The 21521-nt window shown below is 45.0% G+C and overlaps 1 protein-coding gene across 1 annotated transcript in view; it reads right to left on the minus strand.

Moving 5' to 3' along the window:
- LOC144771975 (suppressor of tumorigenicity 14 protein homolog) overlaps window positions 1-21521 on the minus strand; it is a 385346-nt gene that overhangs the window by 266754 nt on the left and 97071 nt on the right. The window contains 3 exon segments of the mRNA XM_078656195.1: window positions 11030-11249; window positions 20725-20763; window positions 20855-21051. Of these exon segments, the coding sequence (XP_078512321.1) occupies window positions 11030-11249; window positions 20725-20763; window positions 20855-21051 (456 nt within the window).

Below are 21521 nucleotides of genomic sequence, written 5' to 3' on the forward strand. Positions count from 1 at the left end.
TAACGTAAGCATAACAAGTCATGTGACTTGTTAATAAAACTTTTCATTGGTTCATTTTACTTTTCTTATTGTAATGATGAAAGGCTTGGTCATATGACCTAAAAATTACGCTTTTCATTACTTCCGAACATTATTTTTTCTTAAATATATGTTATAATGTTCCAGACTAATGTACTTTCCCGGAAATTTTACAACTGTCCTGCAAGTAAAATATATTCTTTTTTCGAGAAAAAGAGCGTTTCTTCGTCCCATGATGGAGCCGTTGAGCAAAAGAGGGTCGACCTGCTGTCTTAGTCGCCGATACGCCTGAATATGAGATTCTTATCGATCACTTTATGTTGCAGGAATAGAAAACACAACAGCCCTTGACCATTTATCTTTACTGCGTTCCTTCGTATTATACCTTTTACCCTTCATGTAATTGGTCTGCTTTATTTCACTTGCCTTTTAATGATTCTAAAACAGTGACTATTATTACAAACTTTACCAATGTATATACTACTACCATGTTTTCTTTTAAAAACCTTTATTGTGAACATTTCATTATACAAATACGAGCCTATAACCACGTGGGCCGGCCACGGAGCAAACTGTAATCGTATGTGATGAGTAGACATTTACACTGTAGAGGAACGTAACGGGCGGGCCATTAGGTTGCAAGAACTAAGGTGTCTAACAGTTACGGAATCGGTGGACGTACATTTTATAATTAAAATACGACAGGGCCAGTTACAATAAAATTATCTAGATATACATTTGCGGGCAAGTACCATGGGTGACGTTAATTCGAACTTTCAACAGTACAGTAATCAATAACACATCAGAACTTAATATCAATAGGGATGTCGAAATATTCAATCAATTCTCGTCCCCGCCCGCCATGTGCTTCAAAACTGCATACGTATCTCGTGATTTCAAGGTTCTGCAACCAGTACACAACAAGGAGTTACGAGTCCCATTTATTCCGGCGCCATTTTGGGCGAGGACGGGCAGGTCCAGGATATAGTCAAAATGTCTCTACCAACCATCGACTATGATGATGTTCATATGCTGTATTTATTAGAGTAACACTCATCTGTCCACATGAAATTAATTTGCCACAATCTAAACATGTCATTTTAATCTTTCCAAAGTTCTTCTAAAAATTTGGGACCGTTTCCCTTGCCTCTGAAGCTCTCAGTGCCACTTCTTTGATGAATGTACTAGCAGGTCAGGGGTTCTCCTCCAAATCTCTCTTTTATGCAGCACTATAATTAATTGGTGCCACCTCTCCATATGACGATGCATGGTATAGTTACCACAACTATATTTTTTTTCGGTTCCTCTGGAGAGTTCATCGTGGCAGATGAAGCGTGTAACGTACCGGGCATTTACCTTTTTTTGCATGTACAGGAAAGGAAAAAAAAATCGAGCGTCCGAGTTCTAATGTGTCCCAGGGCCATTTTAGTGGAGGACATGATACAGCGATAATGCCCTGGATAAGGACACTTCCTTCGGGCACCCCACGCCGTCTTTCGGCGCAGCATTGTAGGATGGCCACACCAGTGCGGCAACTTGCTAGACACCACCTCGGTGCCATCCGGATCTCGGCGCCCCACTGCAGATGAACTGCCTCCACATGGAGAAGCGGGAGAGGCTCGTTTGCGCCGCCTCCCCCCCCCCCTTCGGGCACCCCACGCCGACTTTCGGCGCAGCATTGTAGGATGGCCACACCAGTGCGGCAACTTGCTGGACACCACCTCGGTGCCAACCGAATCTCAGCGCCTTGTGTTGTCTTCCATTCCGAAAATATTGTTGGCAGCATTTTGAAAGGAAAGACAAACAGCCGTTTGTGGCCCTCACTACACCGTTCTCCTAGTGAGTCTCACATTGTTACATTTAGGAAGAATGTTGAAGAGTAGTATGTTGAAAATCTGAAGCCATTGTTATACAAACTCTCAACCAGCCTTGGATGGAAAAATCCTGAAGAATGTACAAACTGAAAACCAGTTTTTCTCTGTATAGCATCAGCAGCAACGCTTGAGTCAGCTTTTTGTGAAGCCGCCATTTTGATTCAATCAATAGCGTCCCCCTGCACACATTCAGGGACCTGGTCGTGTCTTCAGGTCAAACGGATTGTGGGACAAGATGCACAAAGGAAAAGGAAAAAAGTTCCGCCGGACCCCGGGAGGTGGCCGCCTATGTCATGGGCGATCTTAGGCCACACCAGGGCAATAGTGAAGCTGCAGCAGGTGCAAATAAGCTTCAGACAGTGTTACAAGCGCTGCTCAGAACTCTCAACTATGACACCACCTCGGTGCCATCCGGATCTTGGCGCCTTGTGCTGGTTCCGGCCTATTCACACATCGGTCCGCTACTGACGCCACCTCACAGGCCAACGGGGCACCCCACGCCGACTTTCGGCGCAGCATTGTAGGATGGCCACACCAGTGCGGCAAATTGCTGGACACCACCTCGGTGCCATCCAGATCTCGGCGCGTTGTGCTGCCTTCGGCCTATTCGCCACAAGTGCGCACGCAACTCAGCTGCATAGCGAGTGAAACACCAAGGGGCGCCCCACTGCAGCCGAGGAACCTCCATCTTGGGGGCGACGCACAGCATCACATTGCTTTCCAATGCAGTCAGATCCTCAAACAGCCCCCACTGACTGACGCGAACTCACAGGCCAACGGGGCGCCCCACGCCGACTTTCGGCGCAGCATTGTAGGATGGCCACACCAGTGCGGCAAGTTGCTGGACACCACCTCGGTGCCATCCGGATCTTGGCGCGTTGTGCTGCCTTTGGCCCCATTCGCACATCAGTCCGCTACTGACGCCATCTCACAGGCTAATGGGGCGCCCCACGCCGACTTTCAGCATTGTAGGATGACCACACCAGTACAGCAACTTGCTAGACATCACCTCGGTGCCATCCGGATCTCGGCGCCCCACTGCAGATGAAGTGCCTCTCAACTATGAAACCACCACTGTGACATCCGGATCTTGGCGCGTTGTGCTGCCTTCGGCCTATTCGCACATCGGTCCGCTACTGACGCCATCTCACAGGCTAATGGGGCGACCCACGCCGAGTTTCAGCATTGTAGGATGACCACACCAGTGCAGCAACTTGCTAGACATCACCTCGGTGCCATCCGAATCTTGGCATCTCAACGCCTAGTGGTATCTTCCATACAGAAAATATTGTTACGCTACCTTTGGCCCCATTCGCACATCAGTCCGCAACTTAGACATCACCTCGGTGCCATCCGGATCTTGGCATCTCAGCGCCTTGTGGTGTCAGTCAGAAAATATTGTTGCGCTGCCTTTGGCCCCATTCGCACATCAGTCCGCTACTGACACCATCTCACAGGCCAACAGGGCGCCCCACGCTGACTTTCAGCATTGTAGGATGGCCACACCAGTGCGGCAACTTACTAGACACCACCTCGGTGCCATCCGGATCTTGGCGCGTTGTGCTGCCTTCGGCCTATTCGCACATCGGTCCGCTACTGACGCAAACTCACAGGCCAACGGGGCGCCCCACGCCGACTTTCAACATTGTAGGATGGCCACACCAGTGCTGCAACTTGCTGGACACCACCTCGGTGCCATCCGGATCTTGGCGCGCTGTGTTGCCTTCGGCCTATTCGCACATCGGTCCGCTACTGACGCCGCCTCACGTGCCAACGTATTTTCTCCGCATTTTATACCCTATGCCGCATAACAGGTCATGTGACTTGTTTATAAAACTTTTCATTGGTTCATTTTACTTTTGGTTTCCTAATGATGGAAGGCTTGATCATATGACCTAAAAACAACACTTTTCATTGGATGAAAACTTTTTTTTTTTCCAAACGATGAAAGCCCCACCTTGTTTCTGGATGTTTCAGACTGAAGCTGGCGTCAGCATGAGAGCACCACCATCTCGTAGCTCCGTCGTAGTCATTCCGCGAGCAATCATGGCAGCCGCTCCCCACCAGAAGCCAGCAGGAGTCGGGGCCCCCAAAACATTTGATGAATTCTCAAGGCGGAGGGGACGCTTTCGAGAATGGGGTCCAAGACCTAGCAGAAAAGCGTCCGATTTCCAAGGTGTCCCAGGGCCATTTCAGTGGACCAGGCCCAAAAAGGAAAGAGCCTGCCGCCATTTTGAGAGTCCTGTGACAGCCGCCTATCGCTGCACCGCAAGAGTGGGCGCAACTCAGCTGAATTGCGGCTTTTGACACAGTGGACCAAAAACGGACGGAATGGCAACTGAAACGGTAAAGGGGCGCCCCACTACAACAGATGACACTCCACCTGGAGAGGCCCGTTCACGCCGCCTCCCCCGGGGCGCCCCACGCCGTTATTCGGAGCAGCATTGTAGGATACCAAAACCAGTGCGGCAACTTACTGGACATCACCTTGGTGCCATCGTTCTGCTGCCTTGGAACTATTCGCACAACAGTTTGCTACTGAAGACCCACCCCCCGCGACGCCCCACGCCGTTATTTGCTGGGTGGCAACTTACTAGACATCACTTTCGTGTCATCTAGATTTCAGCGCGTTCTGCTGCCTTGGAACTATTCGCACAACAGTTTGCTACTGATGACCCGCCCCACGCCGGAAATCTGGACGTTGTGCTGCGTTGGGACTATTCGCACAGCCGACCGCTACTTCGTTGTTTTTCCCTAAAAATGTTTATATGTTATTACTATTTTTGTTTTCTTGTATATATTTATAAATTATTAAAGTTTTATAATCTTACTACTTTGTCGGAGTGCTATATATTTTTAATGTGACACATAATTGTAAAAACTTTGATGTACAAAGAGTCATCCCTGGAATCTTCCGCTTCACGCTCGGTCCCCTCCCCAATCACAATACAGGATGGTTTTCAGATAATAGCAACGCTTCTGCTGTGACGGATCTCATCGAGTGTGGGCCTTGATCTACTATAACTCCTTTGAAGAGGGGTGAATCTTTACAGCTGTGGCCATAAACTACATCTGCAGGGCTAGCTGATACCCTAGGACCAGCCTGGACAATCGGACACAGAGGAAAAGGAGTGTCAGAGGGTGCAGTAGTGAATAGGGCGAAAGGGAGGTGTCGGGCGGGCACAGGGTGTGATTCTCAGGAAAGAGCAGCGCAGATGGGAGGAGGTTTATTACCCATGCATAAGACAGAGAGCGGGGGTGACCACTGCCTGGGGGAGATGCTTGCGAGGGTGGGGAGCCATGCTAAGGATCGACAGCGTGCACAGAGTGGGTCTGGTCAAGGCATCTAAAATGGCTGCCGTGCACGACAAAAGTGTGGCATTTGAAAAAAGACAAGATGGCGCAGACAATGTTTTTCAACACTTCCTGATTTCCTTCGAATCGAACGTTAACAGACGTTGGGGCATATTACCAAAGTTAAGCGATATTTATCCCTAACGATGCATTGCAAAGATTTTTTTACCGTCAGAAATTATCGCAGATAAACCTTGCTATTATCAAAGTTTATCGCAAATACGATAAAAACCGACCGCAATGCATTAATATCGCTGAAAACTCAGCGATATTCATGCATTACCGAGCTAATCCTCTTAGCCATGTTATCCACCTCCCATAGGATAACATGGCTAAGAACTGCTCAGGGCAGCTGTTACTTTTTGGAGATATTCGCGCTTATCTCGAATATTTCCAAAAGTTGATAATAGGAGATAGCGATGTTAGCGACTGTTTCCAGTCGCTAACATCTTGGCATGCCCACTTTGCATGTCATTAGTGATAAATATCACTCACATGCAAAGTGGGGCCCAAGATGGTCGCTATCTCCTACTAGCCGTCGCTAACTGGTGTTAGCAACAGCTAGGTAATACAGATATAATTTTATCTCCGCGAAGCGGAGCGCTGTTACAGATATATATCTTGTTTTTGAACGTTAATTTCTCAAAATGCACTGAAGCACATATATTGAGACCTAGCAAAGGCACATCGGGCTACCAGTCCCTAATATTTTACCAAGTTTCGTGCAAATCCATTCAGCCGTTCGATTATTATTATTATTTATTTTTTTTGCCCCGCGGGGCCCTTTTAAAACCTCCACATCAAACCTAGGGGATCAGCGAGGATCTACTATGCCCCCTTATGGTCATTTGCCCCTTCGCTTTGGCCTCCTCTTGTCTCTCGATCCTACCGAGAGACAAGATGGCGGCCGCTACGGACTGTTTGGAATGTTTACAGACACCGGAGAGCCAATCAGCTTCGCTTCGCAAAGCTCCGTAACGCGAAAAGTACGCGAAGCGGTGCGCTGTTACAGATATATATCTTTTTTTGAACGTTAATTTCTCAAAATCCACTGAAGCACATATATTGAGACCTAGCAAAGGCACATCGGGCTACCAGTCCCTACAATTTTGCCAAGTTTCGTGCAAATCCATTCAGCCGTAAGATTATTATTATAATTTTTTTTTTTTGCCCCGCGGGGCCCTTTTAAAACCTCCACATCAAACCTAGGGGGTCAGCGAGGATCTACTATTCCCCCTTATGGTCATTTGCCCCTTCGCTTTGGCCTCCTCTTGTCTCTCGATCCTACCGAGAGACAAGATGGCGGCCACTACGGACTGTTTGCGGCCACTACGGACTGTTTGGAATGTTGACAGACGCCGGAGAACCAATCAGCTTCGCTTCACAAAGCTCCGTTGCGCGAAAAGTACGCGTCCTAGGCCGCTGCCCGGTCCGCGCTTACAGATATATATCTTTTTTTAAACGTTAATTTCTCAAAATCCACTGGAGCACATATATTGAGACCTACAAAAGGCACATCGGGCTACCAGTCCCTACAATTTTGCCAAGTTTCGTGCAAATCCATTCAGCCGTTCGGGCTAAAAGTGAGGCCAACCGCCCTATGGAAATTAACATGGGAAAAACGCGTTTTGGGACCCCCCTTTTTTCTCGGCCCCCCCTTGACGAACCCCCCCCCAAATTTTCAAAGGCTGCTCAGAAACAAAATGTGCCATTTTCCTGAAAATTTCAGCCAATTCCGTCCACAAACGGCAAAGTTATTAGACATAGAATTTTCAAAAATCCCATAGAGAAAAAATCCTAACTATATATACCTACTGGCGACCGCCAGTAGGTAATTATGTAGGTATAATGACAATACCCTCTCCATTTCCAGGGAAAGTCAATTTAGCATACCACAGGCCCAGAACTAAGGGGCCCATTATGATCGCGGACGGACTTGAGTCCGTCCGCGACCATAGAGGAGGAGGGAACCTCCGCATGGCCTGCGGAGTTCCCTCCTGTCCAATTAGGATGTGACCGCCACCCTGGCGGTCACATCCTCTATTTTTACCATTGCGGCGGGTGCAGCTTCAAGCTGCACCCGCCGCAATGGTAAAAATGCATACATTGCATTTTGTTTTGCCCTGACCCAGAAAACTTATTTCATTCAGGGGGTCCCTGTTTAACCTCATACATTGCATTTGTATGTAGAAAGCGGCAGGCACCGTGCGGTGCCTGCCGATTTCTGCATACAAATGCAGGGGGGTACCATAGTGCACCCCCCACCCCCCCTCTTCACCCAGGGGGCCCGCAACGGGCCCCCTCAGTGAAGTTCCACATGCTTTTCCACGGCGTAAAAACCCGCCGCGGAAAAGCATTTTTTAAAGCCCATCCTAATATGGCTGGCGGTGTCTGAGAGACACCGCCACCATATTAGAGCTTTTCCGCCACGGTTGTAAGCCAATCGTGGCGGAAAAGCTGTGGACGGAAACCAGGACCCACCAGCCATCCTAATGTGGCGGTGGGTCTTTAGTGGGTCCGCTGTGGTTTTTCCGCATCCTCCGGGCCGGCAGGGGCTTCCGCCGGCCCGGAGGATGCGGAAAAACCGCGATCGTAATAGGCCCTTAAATGTTCAGGATGTGAAATTCGTTTGCAGGATGCAGATTTTAATAAAGTGACCACACTTCAAATAAACTTCCAGTTGCATTTCCCTTGGAAGTTTGTTTAGTATGCATTTAATTCTTGCAGCTCCAGCACGTGGGGTGGGCAGGGGACTATCCTAGTTAGTCAGTATGCAAGTGACATTATGGTGTGTACCGTTACAGCCTGTGATGTCACAATGCATGACACCACACGTGGCATCGCAGAAAGCGACATCACATATCATGAGTGCATTTAAGCACACTATGAGATTTAACAAATTAGATTTTGCTTTGGGGTTGTGCTAAAAAAAGTGGCGCAATCCCAATGTAAAATCAACTAATTTTACAATTTTTTTTAAACACTGCCACAAAAAAATTGGCAACATGGAGGAGCATGTTGGTCGATCTGTTATACTTAATTGGTTACAAAGTCTCTGTTTTCTAATATGTTTATGGGGTTAAGACCTCTGCTGCGGAGGTGCTCAGTAAATAACAGAGAATAATAATCGGTGAGATAGCGCAGGAGGTTAAAGTATTTCTTGTAGAGATTTCTTTTTGGTGTAGTCCCAGATCTGACTCAAAGTAGTATAGAAGGTTAATGTGCCTGCAAAGCATGTAATATGCAGGTGACAGAATATATATATATATTTTTTATGTAGCTAGGGTAATTGGGTTACTGCTTTGAACACAGATCCTTTCGTTACTTGCAGTTCATAAATAGTAAGCCTTTTAATAAAGAACAGTGAGCTATGCAGGATATGTGACTGCTACACCTTTTAACCTTCACTGACTCATGCAACATATTTTGTACACTGATTTACACACTTGCATGATTTATTGTCAATCTGTATGTTACGTAAATCAGTCTGACACCCTGCATTGGGATGCGTAGCTCTATAAATGAAATAAAATAGTGTTATTTAAATTGTGTTTGAAAACTGGGCCAGACCGACACATCTGACATTCTTACAGTTCATGCACTTACATAAAGAGACCTAACAACGTCAAAAGCATGCCTCTCTTAAGTACCTGAGAAGAGATAACAAGCTGTGTGATTTGTCTACCTCCATTGCATTTACATTAAAGTGTGAGGTTCAAGGCCACTTCATTAAAAGGTTTGTTACTCAGTTGAGTATGTGCGCCTTGGCAGAAAGTGTTCACTGGGAGAGGTTAGTGTTGGGCACGCAGCACCTCTGCTCTGACCTTTGCTTTCTCCTGCATTGGAGTTGAGAGTGGCGTTGTAACTTAAACACCGTCAATCCACCCACTCTGCTGGCCGTCCTTTTTCCCCAGAAACCCCCTCCCCCGGTAACGGCCATGGGCGGCAATCTGAGGGATAGCCCCGGGCGCCAGAAGCTCTAGCTACGCCACTGAATATCCCCCCTAAAGATGCATGTTAAATATTTTCTCACTCAAGGTTATCGCGATCACTGCAGTGAGGTGATTTTAGGTCTTCTGTACTTTAAACAGGTGAGTATCTTGTTTGATTAGTGGGTTTATACATTTCTGCACATATCTTGTATTTGTGCATTTTTATGTTTTTTACTGTGCTTTGTGCTCTAAGGTGGTTGTACACATGGAAGATGACACACTATCAGATTTCAGAAATTGTTTTTTGTGAGCATTTTACGTGATTATTGGTTTTAATGTATTTTTTTTCTCTGGTCTTTTATTGTGATATGTGCATAATCGAATAGAGATAATCAATCAACTCAACAGTACCATGTGTAAGTTTGTAGTTCTTCTTAACCCATTGGCTTCTTCCGCGATTTCGCGGCAGTGCGGCCGTTTTAAAAAACGGGTGCGGTCTTAATATTCATTCTTCATGTGACTTTTGAGCAGGTACTACACCAGTGAGAAGGGAGGCCATTAAATGTAGCTCAAAGGATTCACAGACTGCTGCTACGCTGATATAACATATAGTTTAAATGACCCACAAGAAAAGAGGTATATCCAAAATGAATTGTACTCCTATGAGCAGATAAGAAAGCCCCGTTGATTGATGCTTCTATTGCAGAGAGCTGTGTGATCTTGTAGGGGACAGTTTAAAAACTCTGCATGTTCCTCTTAGCACTCATCCTTCATTGGACTCCTTTTAACTGATGCCTAACACACCTATGTACTGTACCCCAAATGGGTTGAATATGACAGTAATAATTACATAAAAATAATGAATGATTTATTTTCCTTTTTCTCATTTGCCTTTATATGGATACAAGCTATTCACGCATTCCAGGACCATTGATGGTTACAGAATAAGGACATTATTGTTCATTATCTCTTGAGGCCATTGATAATTGTTTTGTCTGCAGTCATTGATGGTCATAAGTGCATAGGCCATCAAAGTTAATTACAGTCTGAGGCCAATATTTCTCATTTTAGCCTAGAAACATCGGTCGCATTAATGATTGGGGACCGTGTGCATGACTGTCAGTAGATATCTGTCTGTAGGTGCTGATATTAATGTGTCTGCATATGTTCATAGATGTATTTTCTGAGTCAATGTGTGTCTGAATATTGTGCATAGAAGCACTATACAAATGTCAGCCTACTGCCTTTGTCAGTGCTTGTTTTCTTTTCATTACATCCCATAATCAAAAACATCAAGCATTTAAAATCGCTTCAATTGGATAATACATTCAAATACATACCTGGTAATGATTTTGTTCTGAAGAGGAAGCAGGAAGTCGTAGGCTGATAACCTATAGGAAACGCAGTTTCCGGTTGTCGCACCGTTCATAGTGATTACGATGAGCCTTACAACGTGGTTTTGAGGAACTCTCAGTCTCCACTGATAAAATGACTTCTTTGGATTTATCAGACTTAAGGTCCTGTTGTTACCCGGCTTTGCGTATAAGTCAAATGAGTCTGAGGCCAATATTTCTCATTTTAGCCTAGAAACATCGGTCGCATTAATGATTGGGGACCGTGTGCATGACTGTCAGTAGATATCTGTCTGTAGGTGCTGATATTAATGTGTCTGCATATGTTCATAGATGTATTTTCTGAGTCAATGTGTGTCTGAATATTGTGCATAGAAGCACTATACAAATGTCAGCCTACTGCCTTTGTCAGTGCTTGTTTTCTTTTCATTACATCCCATACTCAAAAACATCAAGCATTTAAAATCGCTTCAATTGGATAATACATTCAAATACATACCTGGTAATGATTTTGTTCTGAAGAGGAAGCAGGAAGTCGTAGGCTGATAACCTATAGGAAACGCAGTTTCCGGTTGTCGCACCGTTCATAGTGATTACGATGAGCCTTACAACGTGGTTTTGAGGAACTCTCAGTCTCCACTGATAAAATGACTTCTTTGGATTTATCAGACTTAAGGTCCTGTTGTTACCCGGCTTTGCGTATAAGTCAAATGACATTGCTAGAATGGAAAACATAAAGATCATTTAAAAAAATCAAGATTATTACTACAGTACAGTGTACAATTTAGTGGATCAAAATTAACAACATGACCATTGGAATAGCATCAGTAGAGGTATACATAAAAAGATATATTAGAGGTGTTTGGACAAAATACTGTTTAAACATTTTTGGAAGACAGAAATATTGGAAATAAATTTTGTGACACACAAATTTCGTGATGCACAAATATCCCTGACAAGAATATCGTTTATTGAGGTAATATCGTTGTAAATAATGTCAAACTTTTTATTATTGCTTTCTCTAATTTATTGGTAAAAACATTGTTTTATTATTTTAATGTTTTAGCTGATATATTAATTTTTCTTTTTCTATTGTTTATATAAATATAATTGGTTGTTTCAAAAATATGGCTTGTAATTGTAGGTGATTTTGAATTTTATGTATATTTTTTATAGTACTTTATAGTGTTGTAGTGGGTTGATGGGTTTGTGGGGGAATAGAGTGGAAAGTTAATTAGGTTATAAATAATTAAGAATTGTTTAAGACATTTTATTTAATTATATGAGTGATAATTATTATGTTAATTAAATTGTCAATTCATTATTTAATTGATTTGTAATTATGCAATGTATGGAATACTAATTTATTTTACTTATAATTTAGTTCTGGGCTGCAGGGATGCTATTGTTATATTTTATCTGGAAGCTGGTAGGTTTGTAGTGGCAGAGGGTGGGAAGGTAATCCACTAATTGAATAAGAAAATATTAATTATTTGATAATTGATTTTTGAAATAGTAATTATGTAAATTGATTAACTGTTTCTATTTTTAATTCATGTATATATATTTAGATTAAGTATTATACTTTTTTATGAAGCGTTTCTTATTTTCTACATTCCTGGAGTTACCCTTATATGTAATGTGTTTGAAGTAAAATATTTTCCCTACTCCTGCTTAGACTGCAATAGGAATAGTACAATGAACCTCTGTACAGTTAAACACTTTCCCTAATGTTGTGGTGTTTGTAATGGGAATAGCACATTTCACCCCTCCAAAATCCAACGCTTTCCCTACTTTTGCCGACACTTGAGGGGGAATAGTAAATTTCACTCTGCCGAAATCCAACACTTTCCCTACTGTTGCACAAACTGGAGTGAGAATAGTACATTTCATCCCTTTCCCTACTATTGTCTGTTGCACAGATAGCAATGCAGGCTCCTGTAGGACTTGGGGAGCTGTCTGGGATCGTGGGAGCCTTGAGGCCCCCAAGATGGACACTGAGTGCCCTGGGTATGATCCAGGGAAACATGACTGGGCTACGGGGACCCTATATTTAGGCTCACATTTCACTCATACAAAACCATAGAAATTCAGTAGTTATAGTTACTTCAACTACCTCTAACTTATGCCCCCGCAGTGCATTGCTTTTGACCGCACATATTACATCACTCACAACATGGTCAGTGACATCACTGATATATATCAGTTCGGTAGGACCCCGGAAGCCCGGTTCAGCCCTCACGATGGTGGTACACTCACGGGCAGGGAAACCCTTTAAATCTTCTGCACATTCATCCCCTTTTTTCTGGTGAAAAACTACCAGTACCAGTACCAGTATACTGCCTGAACCAAGTGAGTTTATTTTGTCCGGCAGAAAGCCACAACACGTTTGGGCTCCCAAGAGCATTTCTCACAGGTCAAAGGGGGCAGTCAAATTAGCGTATTACATGCTAGTGCTAGTTTCACAAACAAAAACAAAGGACTCATTTTTATTAATGAAGTAGTATTAGAATTTGTGATGTGACTATTGTTTACCTAGAACTGTCTTATCTAGATTGAAGGAGTACAGAAATGATTTTAATGGTTTCTAACATTTTTGTATTCATACAAATGCATGAGGGGATTCTACACTTTAAGCAGACAAAGGAAATGGTGTACATTCAGTTAAGGAAACCTGTAACAATTTGATATTGTTGATTTTGACATGACATCAATGAGTGTTGTAATTTTGCACAATTTGTAAGATTAGGATTACTATTAGGAACATATACAGAAAGGATTAAAAATGTTTTAATCAGACACATTCAGTCCACTTGGGGCTTAGCCTCCACACCTAAATCAGGCATAGTGAACGGAACCGCTTTACAAGTGGAGAACTATATCACAGGCTGACAAATGGATTGACAAATTTATAAAATGTAATTTTCCTTAATAGTTTATAAATGGATAAAAAGTGGATTATATCAGGAACCATTATTCTATTGTATGTGATGTTGATTGAATGGTATTTCGATCATGATTACTCTTTAATTTATAAATATATATCTGTTATTTATTAATTTTGACTATCAAAGTGAATTATATACACAGACAACATTGGAATAATGGACATAATGCATTAATTTGATGTTTTGTTTCCAAAGGTAATCATTTTCAAAGAATTTTGAGGTAATTATAATGATATGATACACTATAAGAAGGCAGATACTATCATTCTTATGTAATGTGCTGAATTGACTGCCCCTTTTGATCCGTGAGAAAGACTACATATATATATCTCCATAACACACTTTCACGCTATATCCATGCACAAGGGTATGTTCCACAACAACTAGGAAAGAAATTCGGAGCAATTATGGGTAATTATAAAAAATTGTTTTCCTATCTCCGGCATATGCGTTTCGGCGTTGTGCCTTCTTCGGTGTTGGATTTGAGAGTCATTCCTACACAGTGCCTGATTGACTGAAATACTGAGGCCGTCATTCTCATTGGTTGTTGGTGAGCCAATGGGTGCGCTGAACAGATGTTTATAGCTCTCTTGGTACAATTCCGATACTCCTCGCCTCACCCATCAATGCGCTGTGCAGACCCCTCGCTGCGGCCACTGGGTGTTTCTTCTCAAAATGCCTGTAGGCATCAGGCATATGGCTTGGCGTCTTGGGTTTGAATAACCCACGGTGTTCAGTGGCCGCCGGGAAAGTCGAACTACAGTTTTACTACTGGCGGTCGCCAGTAGGTAGTTATAGTTAGGACCTATTATCCATAGGAAATCCGCAACATTCCATTTGGAATAACTTAGGTGCCGGTTGACGAATCTTCGTAGAATTTTCAAAACTGGTGAGGCGCTCTGGTCCGCTCCTATCCTGAAAGCCTCGGGGTGATTTGTCAAGTGGGGGCCAAGAAAAAAGGGGGGTCCCAAAACGTTTTTTTCCCCATGCAATTTTCCATAGGGACCTTTAATCGCAGCTACAGCCCGAACTGCTAAACGGAATTACACCAAATTTGGCAGAAAGGTAGACCTTGGTTCAGAGTCGTGCCTTCTTGTTAAATGGTGTAAATCTGTTCAGTAGTTTTTTAGTTATTAAAGGAAAAAAATAGTATATATCTGGGCGGAGCCTAACCACACATTTCATCGTGAGATCTGATTGGCTGTCAGCACTTCATCCAAGAAGTGTTGGCAGCCATCTTGGGACCAATATACTTGATAGCACCTGCACACAAAGCATTACAGTTAATAGAAGGGTTTAAGACTCTAGTTACATTATAAATCATTTGTTAATGGTACCATACTCATTTTAGGAATTGTGGTGTGTTCTAATGTGATTTTACCATGTGAAAAAGCCTTCTGCTGGGATATCATGAATCATGTTTGAGAGAAAACTATTTTCTCATGCTTTTCACACAGAGGTTTGGAAGGTGATCTATAAGCTAAACTGAGAGCATATTCTCTGTAAATTCACATTATCTTTCTCAGTCATGTAAGAATGAAGTCTGACATTCTCAGTAAAACATGTACATCCAACAAGGGCAGAGACTGTCAGTTGATTCCTTTGTGTTCTACTGCAGCTTCCCAGAGTGTGCTAAAGAACAACTAGAGCACTAACAGTCCTACTTATGACAAAGGTATGGCACACCTGAAGCCATCTTGATTGGAATAAAGTGGTAACTCTTAAAACATTTAATTTAAAAAGGAACAAAATGAGGGGGTTTATTTTGCCATAGAAAGTATGATTAGGGCTGCTGAAAGAAAAATTAGGGCACATTTTGAGTGACTTCTCAAATCCTCTTCTATTTCATTAAAACATTCTGACATGCAGACTGAAACATGCACTTTCAATACCAGCAGCAGACTTCCCTGGTGAGCAGTAGCTTTACTACAGTGATCTAATAAGCAACTAGAGTGCTAACATTCTGAATTTATGGCAAATGTGTGACACATCTGAATGCCTTCTTGATGGAATCAAAGTAAAAAACTGAAAGTATTTCCTACTGAGGAGACTGTAGTAAATGAGGAAATTAGGAAACTTCATAACAAATAAGTCTCACTACATGGCCACCAGAGACAAAAGAGCCCAAATATAGCCCAAATATCACCCAGATGTAGCCCAAGTATAGCCCAATGACAGAATGTCCCAGAGTGTTCTAAAGAACAAGTAGCGCACTAACAGTCTTACTTATGACAAAAGTATGGCACACCTCAAGCCATCTTGATTGGAATAAAGTGCCTTCTTGATGGAACCAAAGCAAACAAGCATTGAAAATGCAATAGGTCTCGCCCTCGTTTAAGTTAAAGCAATTCTGTTTGTAATTAGGTCGCTTTTTAGATTTGCTTTTATTAGTGTTTTTCAAACATTCATGTACATAAAATGCGGTTGAATGCCTATATGTATATGTATATGTATATGTATATGTATATGTATATGTATATGTATATGTATATGTATGCATGCATTTATAGTTGTATTTATATAGATATGCATATTATATATATGTTTATATATGTATGTATATATATATACACATATATATATATATATATAAACGCATATGCATACGTACATGTGTATATGTGTGCATGCACTCACTCTGCACTCACACTGCACTCACTCTCACACTCACTCTGCACTCACACTCACTTGACTGGGTGTGAGTGTTTGATTGGTTCTGATGCTCCGTCCATCACCACCCCCTTTGGTACCGCTTTGGCCGCCATAAGTGTGGCAGGGTATGCTCAGACGTGAGTCCCTTGCTCACTTTGCCACTGGATTCAAGCAAGCCGGGCTGAAGACGGCTGGAATGCCAGAAACCGGTCAGCACTCACTCTGCACTCACTGTCACTCTCGCACTCACTCTGCACGCACAGTCACTCTTGCACTCACTCTGCACTCACAGTCACTCTCGCACTCACTCTGCACTCACTGTCACTCTGCACTCACTCTGCACTCACAGTCACTCTGAACTCACTCTGCACTCACTGTCACTCTGAACTCACTCTGCACTCACTCTGCACTCACACTCACTCTGCCCTCACTATCACTCTGCACTCACTCTGCACTCACTTTGTACTCTCGCACACACTGCACTCACTGTCACTCTCGCACTCACTCTGCACTCACTGTCACTTTGCACTCACTCTGAACTCACTGTCACTCTCACTCTGCACTCTCTGTCACTCTCGCACTCACTCTGCACTCACTGTCACTCTGCACTCACTCTTCACTTTTGCACTCTGCACTCACTGTCACTCTCACTCTGCACTCACTGTCACTCTCTTGCACTCACTCTCGCACTCACTCTGCACTCACTGTCACTCTCGCACTCACTCTGCACTCACTGTCACTCTGCACTCACTCTGCACTCTCGCACTCTGCACTCACTGTCACTCTCACTCTGCACTCACTGTCACTCTCGCATTCACTCTCGCACTCACTCTGCCCTCACTGTCGCTCTCGCACTCACTCTGAACTCACTGTCACTCTTGCACTCACTCTGCACTCACTCTCACTCTTGACCTCACTCTGCGCTCACTGTCGCTCTCGCACTCACTCTGCACTCACTGTCGCTCTCGCACTCACTCTGCACTCACTGTCACTCTTGACCTCACTCTGCGCTCACTGTCACTCTCGCACTCACTCTGCACTCACTGTCGCTCTCGCACTAACGCTGCACTCACTGTCACTCTCACTCTCACTCTGCACTCACTGTCACTCTCGCACTCAGTCTGCACTCTTACACTCACTGTCACTCTGCACTCACTGTCACTCTGCACTCACTCTGCACTCCCGCAATCTGCACTCACTGTCACTGTCACTCTCACTCTGCACTCTCTGCACTCACTCTGCACTCTCGCACTCACTCTGCACTCACTGTCGCTCTCGCACTCACTCTGCACTCACTGTTGCTCTCGCACTCACTCTGCACTCACTGTCGCTCTTGCACTCACTCTGCACTCACTGTCACTCTCATGCGCATGGACAGAATTCATGTCCGTATTACTTCATATAGCACACTTGTTGTGCTTTCATGTGCGACTCGGTCAGCCTCATCGCTACAGGTAAGTGACAACGCTGAGGTATTCATATCACTCATGGCATGGATAGACTGCGACTCCAATAGTTTACTGGCCATCTTTCTTTCAACAAGTTCCCCTATCTGCGCTCCACTGTGAGCTCCAAACAATTAAGTACTGCTTGTGAAAATATCCCCTCCAGCAGCGCCCACCTCTGCTCCTTACCACCGCCCCCGAAGGTTGAGCTCCCCAGCTTGGCTGCAAAGCCCCCATTCCTCTCCATGATCCCTGGCACTACCAGGCTAGGCATGAAAAGAACCGAGAGTGCTGCACGCGATGGCGAAAGCGTGTTCACAGAGAAGACGCGCTGACAGGGAGAGCTCCATGAAATGGATAAAAAAAAAACAAGCAGCGTAGAGGCAGCATTTCTCGTCCCAAGGATGGTTTCCAAGGCACCTTTCAGAGTGGATTTAGGTTTGTATAAAAAAAAAAGAAACGCCAGCGAGTGGTGCGCGTGGCGCGCCTCTGCCAGCATATGCCTTCAATTATCTCTGCCGTCACGGCCGAGATAATTGAAGATATATGGCCTTCTGGTGCGCGTAACAGACACCAATGGGCCATAGGTGGAGCTACTCAAACGCCTATGGCCTATTGCGTGCTCTCTTTCTAAAATACACGCACTCGAACACCAATGGCAATGCACATACCGAAAAAAACACACTAAAAAGCACGAGCAGCCTGGAATTCGCAGGTACGTTTTTTGAAGCCCTCACAAAAGGACTCTGGGCCACGCCCACTGCTGATGCAGTGGGACGATAGGCCCGAGCCCTAAAAACAGGTGTTGGTTGTCTCATTCCTGAACGCATGCCTAGGTGCGTCAACTCCAGTTTTGCAATCCGACTGCCTGCTGACAATTGCAGAATGAGTGATAGGGTAGCAGCCCTGCAATCTAAAATTTTTTGTCTCTTGCTACTACTGGGGGGTGGGGTCACAACTACACCAGCAGCAATGTGGACCCCCATGTCAATACTGGATTACTACACAGTTTATCTTTCCTAATAGTAAAACAATTGAAAAGTGTCACTAGTCCTACACATACAACACCCACAACAGCAAGGAACTCTTCAGCATCGTTAAAGAGCTCTCCAACCCCAGCGCCGGCAACAACAACATCACACCCTCGCAAGACCTCTGTGACTCACTCGCCTCGTTCTTCCACCGGAAGATCGCCGATATACACAACAGCTTCGGCGCACAGACCACGCACTCAACCACCGAACCAGCGCCCCCCACCACCACCCTCTGCAACTGGACCCCGGTCAGCACCGAAGACACCACCCACACGATGAACACCATCCACTCCGGATCCCCTACTGACTCCTGCCCTCACCACGTCTTCAACAAGGACTACTTCATCATCGCACCCCAACTCTGGGACATCATCAACATCTCCTTCGCCACCGCCACCTTCCCGGAAAGCTGGAAACACGCCGAGCTCAGCGCTCTCCTGAAGAAACCCACCGCGGACCCCATGGATCTCAAGAACTTCCGCCCAATCTCGCTCCTCCCTTTCCCTGCCAAAGTCATCGAGAAGACCGTCAACAAACAACTCGCCACCTTCCTCAAGACGAACGGATCCCTCGACCCCTCACAGTCCGGTTTCCGAGCTAACCACAGCACCAAGACCGCTCTCATCGCAGCCACCGACGACATCAGATCCCTGCTGGACAACGGGGAAACAGCTGCCTTCATCCTCCTGGATCTCTCAGCAGCATTCGACACAGTATGCCACCGCACACTTATACAGCGCCTCAGCAACACCGGAGTCCAAGGGAAGGCACTGGAGTGGATCCTCTCGTTCCTCGCCGGAAGAACCCAGAGAGTCCGCCTCCCCCTTGTTCCGTTCCGCAGCCACGGAAGTAATCTGTGGCGTACCTCAAGGATCCTCGCTCAGCCCCACCCTTTTCAACGTCTACATGAGTCCCCTCGCAGCCTTTGCACGCCAACACAACCTAAACATCATCTCCTACGCTGGCGACACCCAGCTGATCCTCTCCCTCACCAACGACCCCGCCACCGCCAGAGCCAGCCTCCAGGAAGGAATGAAAGACGTCGCAGAGTGGATGAAGACCAGCCGCCTGAAACTGAACTCAGACAAGACGGAAGTCCTCATCCTGGGATCATCCCCCTCCGCCTGGGACGACTCCTGGTGGCCCCCTGCCCTGGGCACCGCACCCAAGCCAACGGACCATGCACGCAACCTGGGCTTCATCCTGGACTCCTCCTTCACGATGACCAAACAAGTCAACGCCGTCTCGTCATCCTGTTTCAACACCCTGCGCATGCTCCGAAAGATCTTCCGGTGGATCCCCACCGAAACCAGGAAGACGGTCACCCATGCCCTCGTCACCAGCCGACTGGACTACGGGAACACCCTCTACGCGGGAACCACAGCCAAACTCCAGAAAAGACTCCAGCGCATACAGAACGCTTCCGCACGACTCATCCTGGACATCCCCCGCCACGACCACATTTCTGTTCATCTGGGAGACCTGCACTGGCTCCCTGTCAGCAAGAGGATCACGTTCAGACTCCTCACCCACGCACACAAGGCTCTCCATAACTTGGGACCCAAGTACCTCAACAACTGCCTCACATTCTACACACCCACCCGCCAGCTCCGCTCGACCAGCCTCGCCCTCGCCACCGTCCCACGTACTCGCAGAGCCACCGCTGGAGAAAGATCCTTCTCCTACCTGACGGCCAAGACAAGGACCTCCCTCCCCATCCACCTACGGCTAACCCAGAGGACCATCTCTCCTTCAGGAAACAACTCAAGACATGGCTTTTCGAGCAGTTGCGGACCCCCCCCCCCTCCAGCGCCTTGAGACCCTAGCGGGTGAGTAGCGCGCTTTATAAATTCGCCTGATTGATTGATTGATTGATGCTGCTATAATATCTTTCATTTTATGGATCTGACAGTTCAGCCACATGACGTTTGTTCCACCAAGTCACATTGTAGAGACATATTTAGCAAACATAAGTACATATGTATATGTTTATCATGTAAAATAGACAGCTGGTTAATACCTTAAATCACTGATTGATGTATCTCCTATCAACATGCAATCCAATATTGACCTACTGGGAGACATTGCAAAACAACTGTACTGTGTTTACCTTACCTGATTTTACAGCCACGTCAAATTCGCCAGAACCTGAAGCTTTAATGACAATAAAATATGTCAGTCTGCTGAATACAACATACCAAAATACATGCTTTAGGATTTTTAGTTGTAATTGAGATAATGTTACCAAAAAGTTCTGTGGTGATTACATCAACATCATCTTCAAAGAAAAGTGCTTCTGAAGAGGAATTCAGAGTCTGTGGCACACGCTTCCTGTTGAACTTTGTCTGCTTGGAGGGTGCGGGCTCCTTAATGGAACTGTAAATGTCTTCAGGTGCCAAGAATGTACTCCAGAAGTAAACTCTAACCCCATGTGGTTTTTCACTATGGCAAAAAGGTTGCGTTATTTCATTTGCTTCAACTAAAGTTGCAGCACTTGACTCCAATGACAATAAGAAAAACATGTATAAGGTCTACTGCTGATGCCAGAAATAGCCTATACTATGAAAGTACAGCAGAGCTTTAGCTTATAACTTATTACAAGAAAGTTCTAACATTGAAGCTATTCTTAACCTGCAGCACTGGGAGAGAGCAGTAGCTTACCTGCTATTTAGGTCTAGCTTGAAGCCTACTTTAGCTGTCTTCCAGATAGCATTCCAGCACTACAAAGCATTAGGATAACAACATACATATGTGCAGCAAGGGATATGAGTCAACCACTTTAGTCATTGGTTTATCTGAGTGAGATCACTTCAGGCACTGGTTTGCTGAGGTGTCCATCACCTTTTGAACCAGCACACAATATTTCAAAGATATTAAGGTTTTTGCAGTTTTTAGTGGCGATTGGTCTCAAA

Source organism: Lissotriton helveticus, chromosome 8, assembly GCF_964261635.1.
Source record: "Lissotriton helveticus chromosome 8, aLisHel1.1, whole genome shotgun sequence".
In the NCBI taxonomy this organism is placed as follows: Eukaryota; Metazoa; Chordata; class Amphibia; order Caudata; family Salamandridae; genus Lissotriton; species Lissotriton helveticus.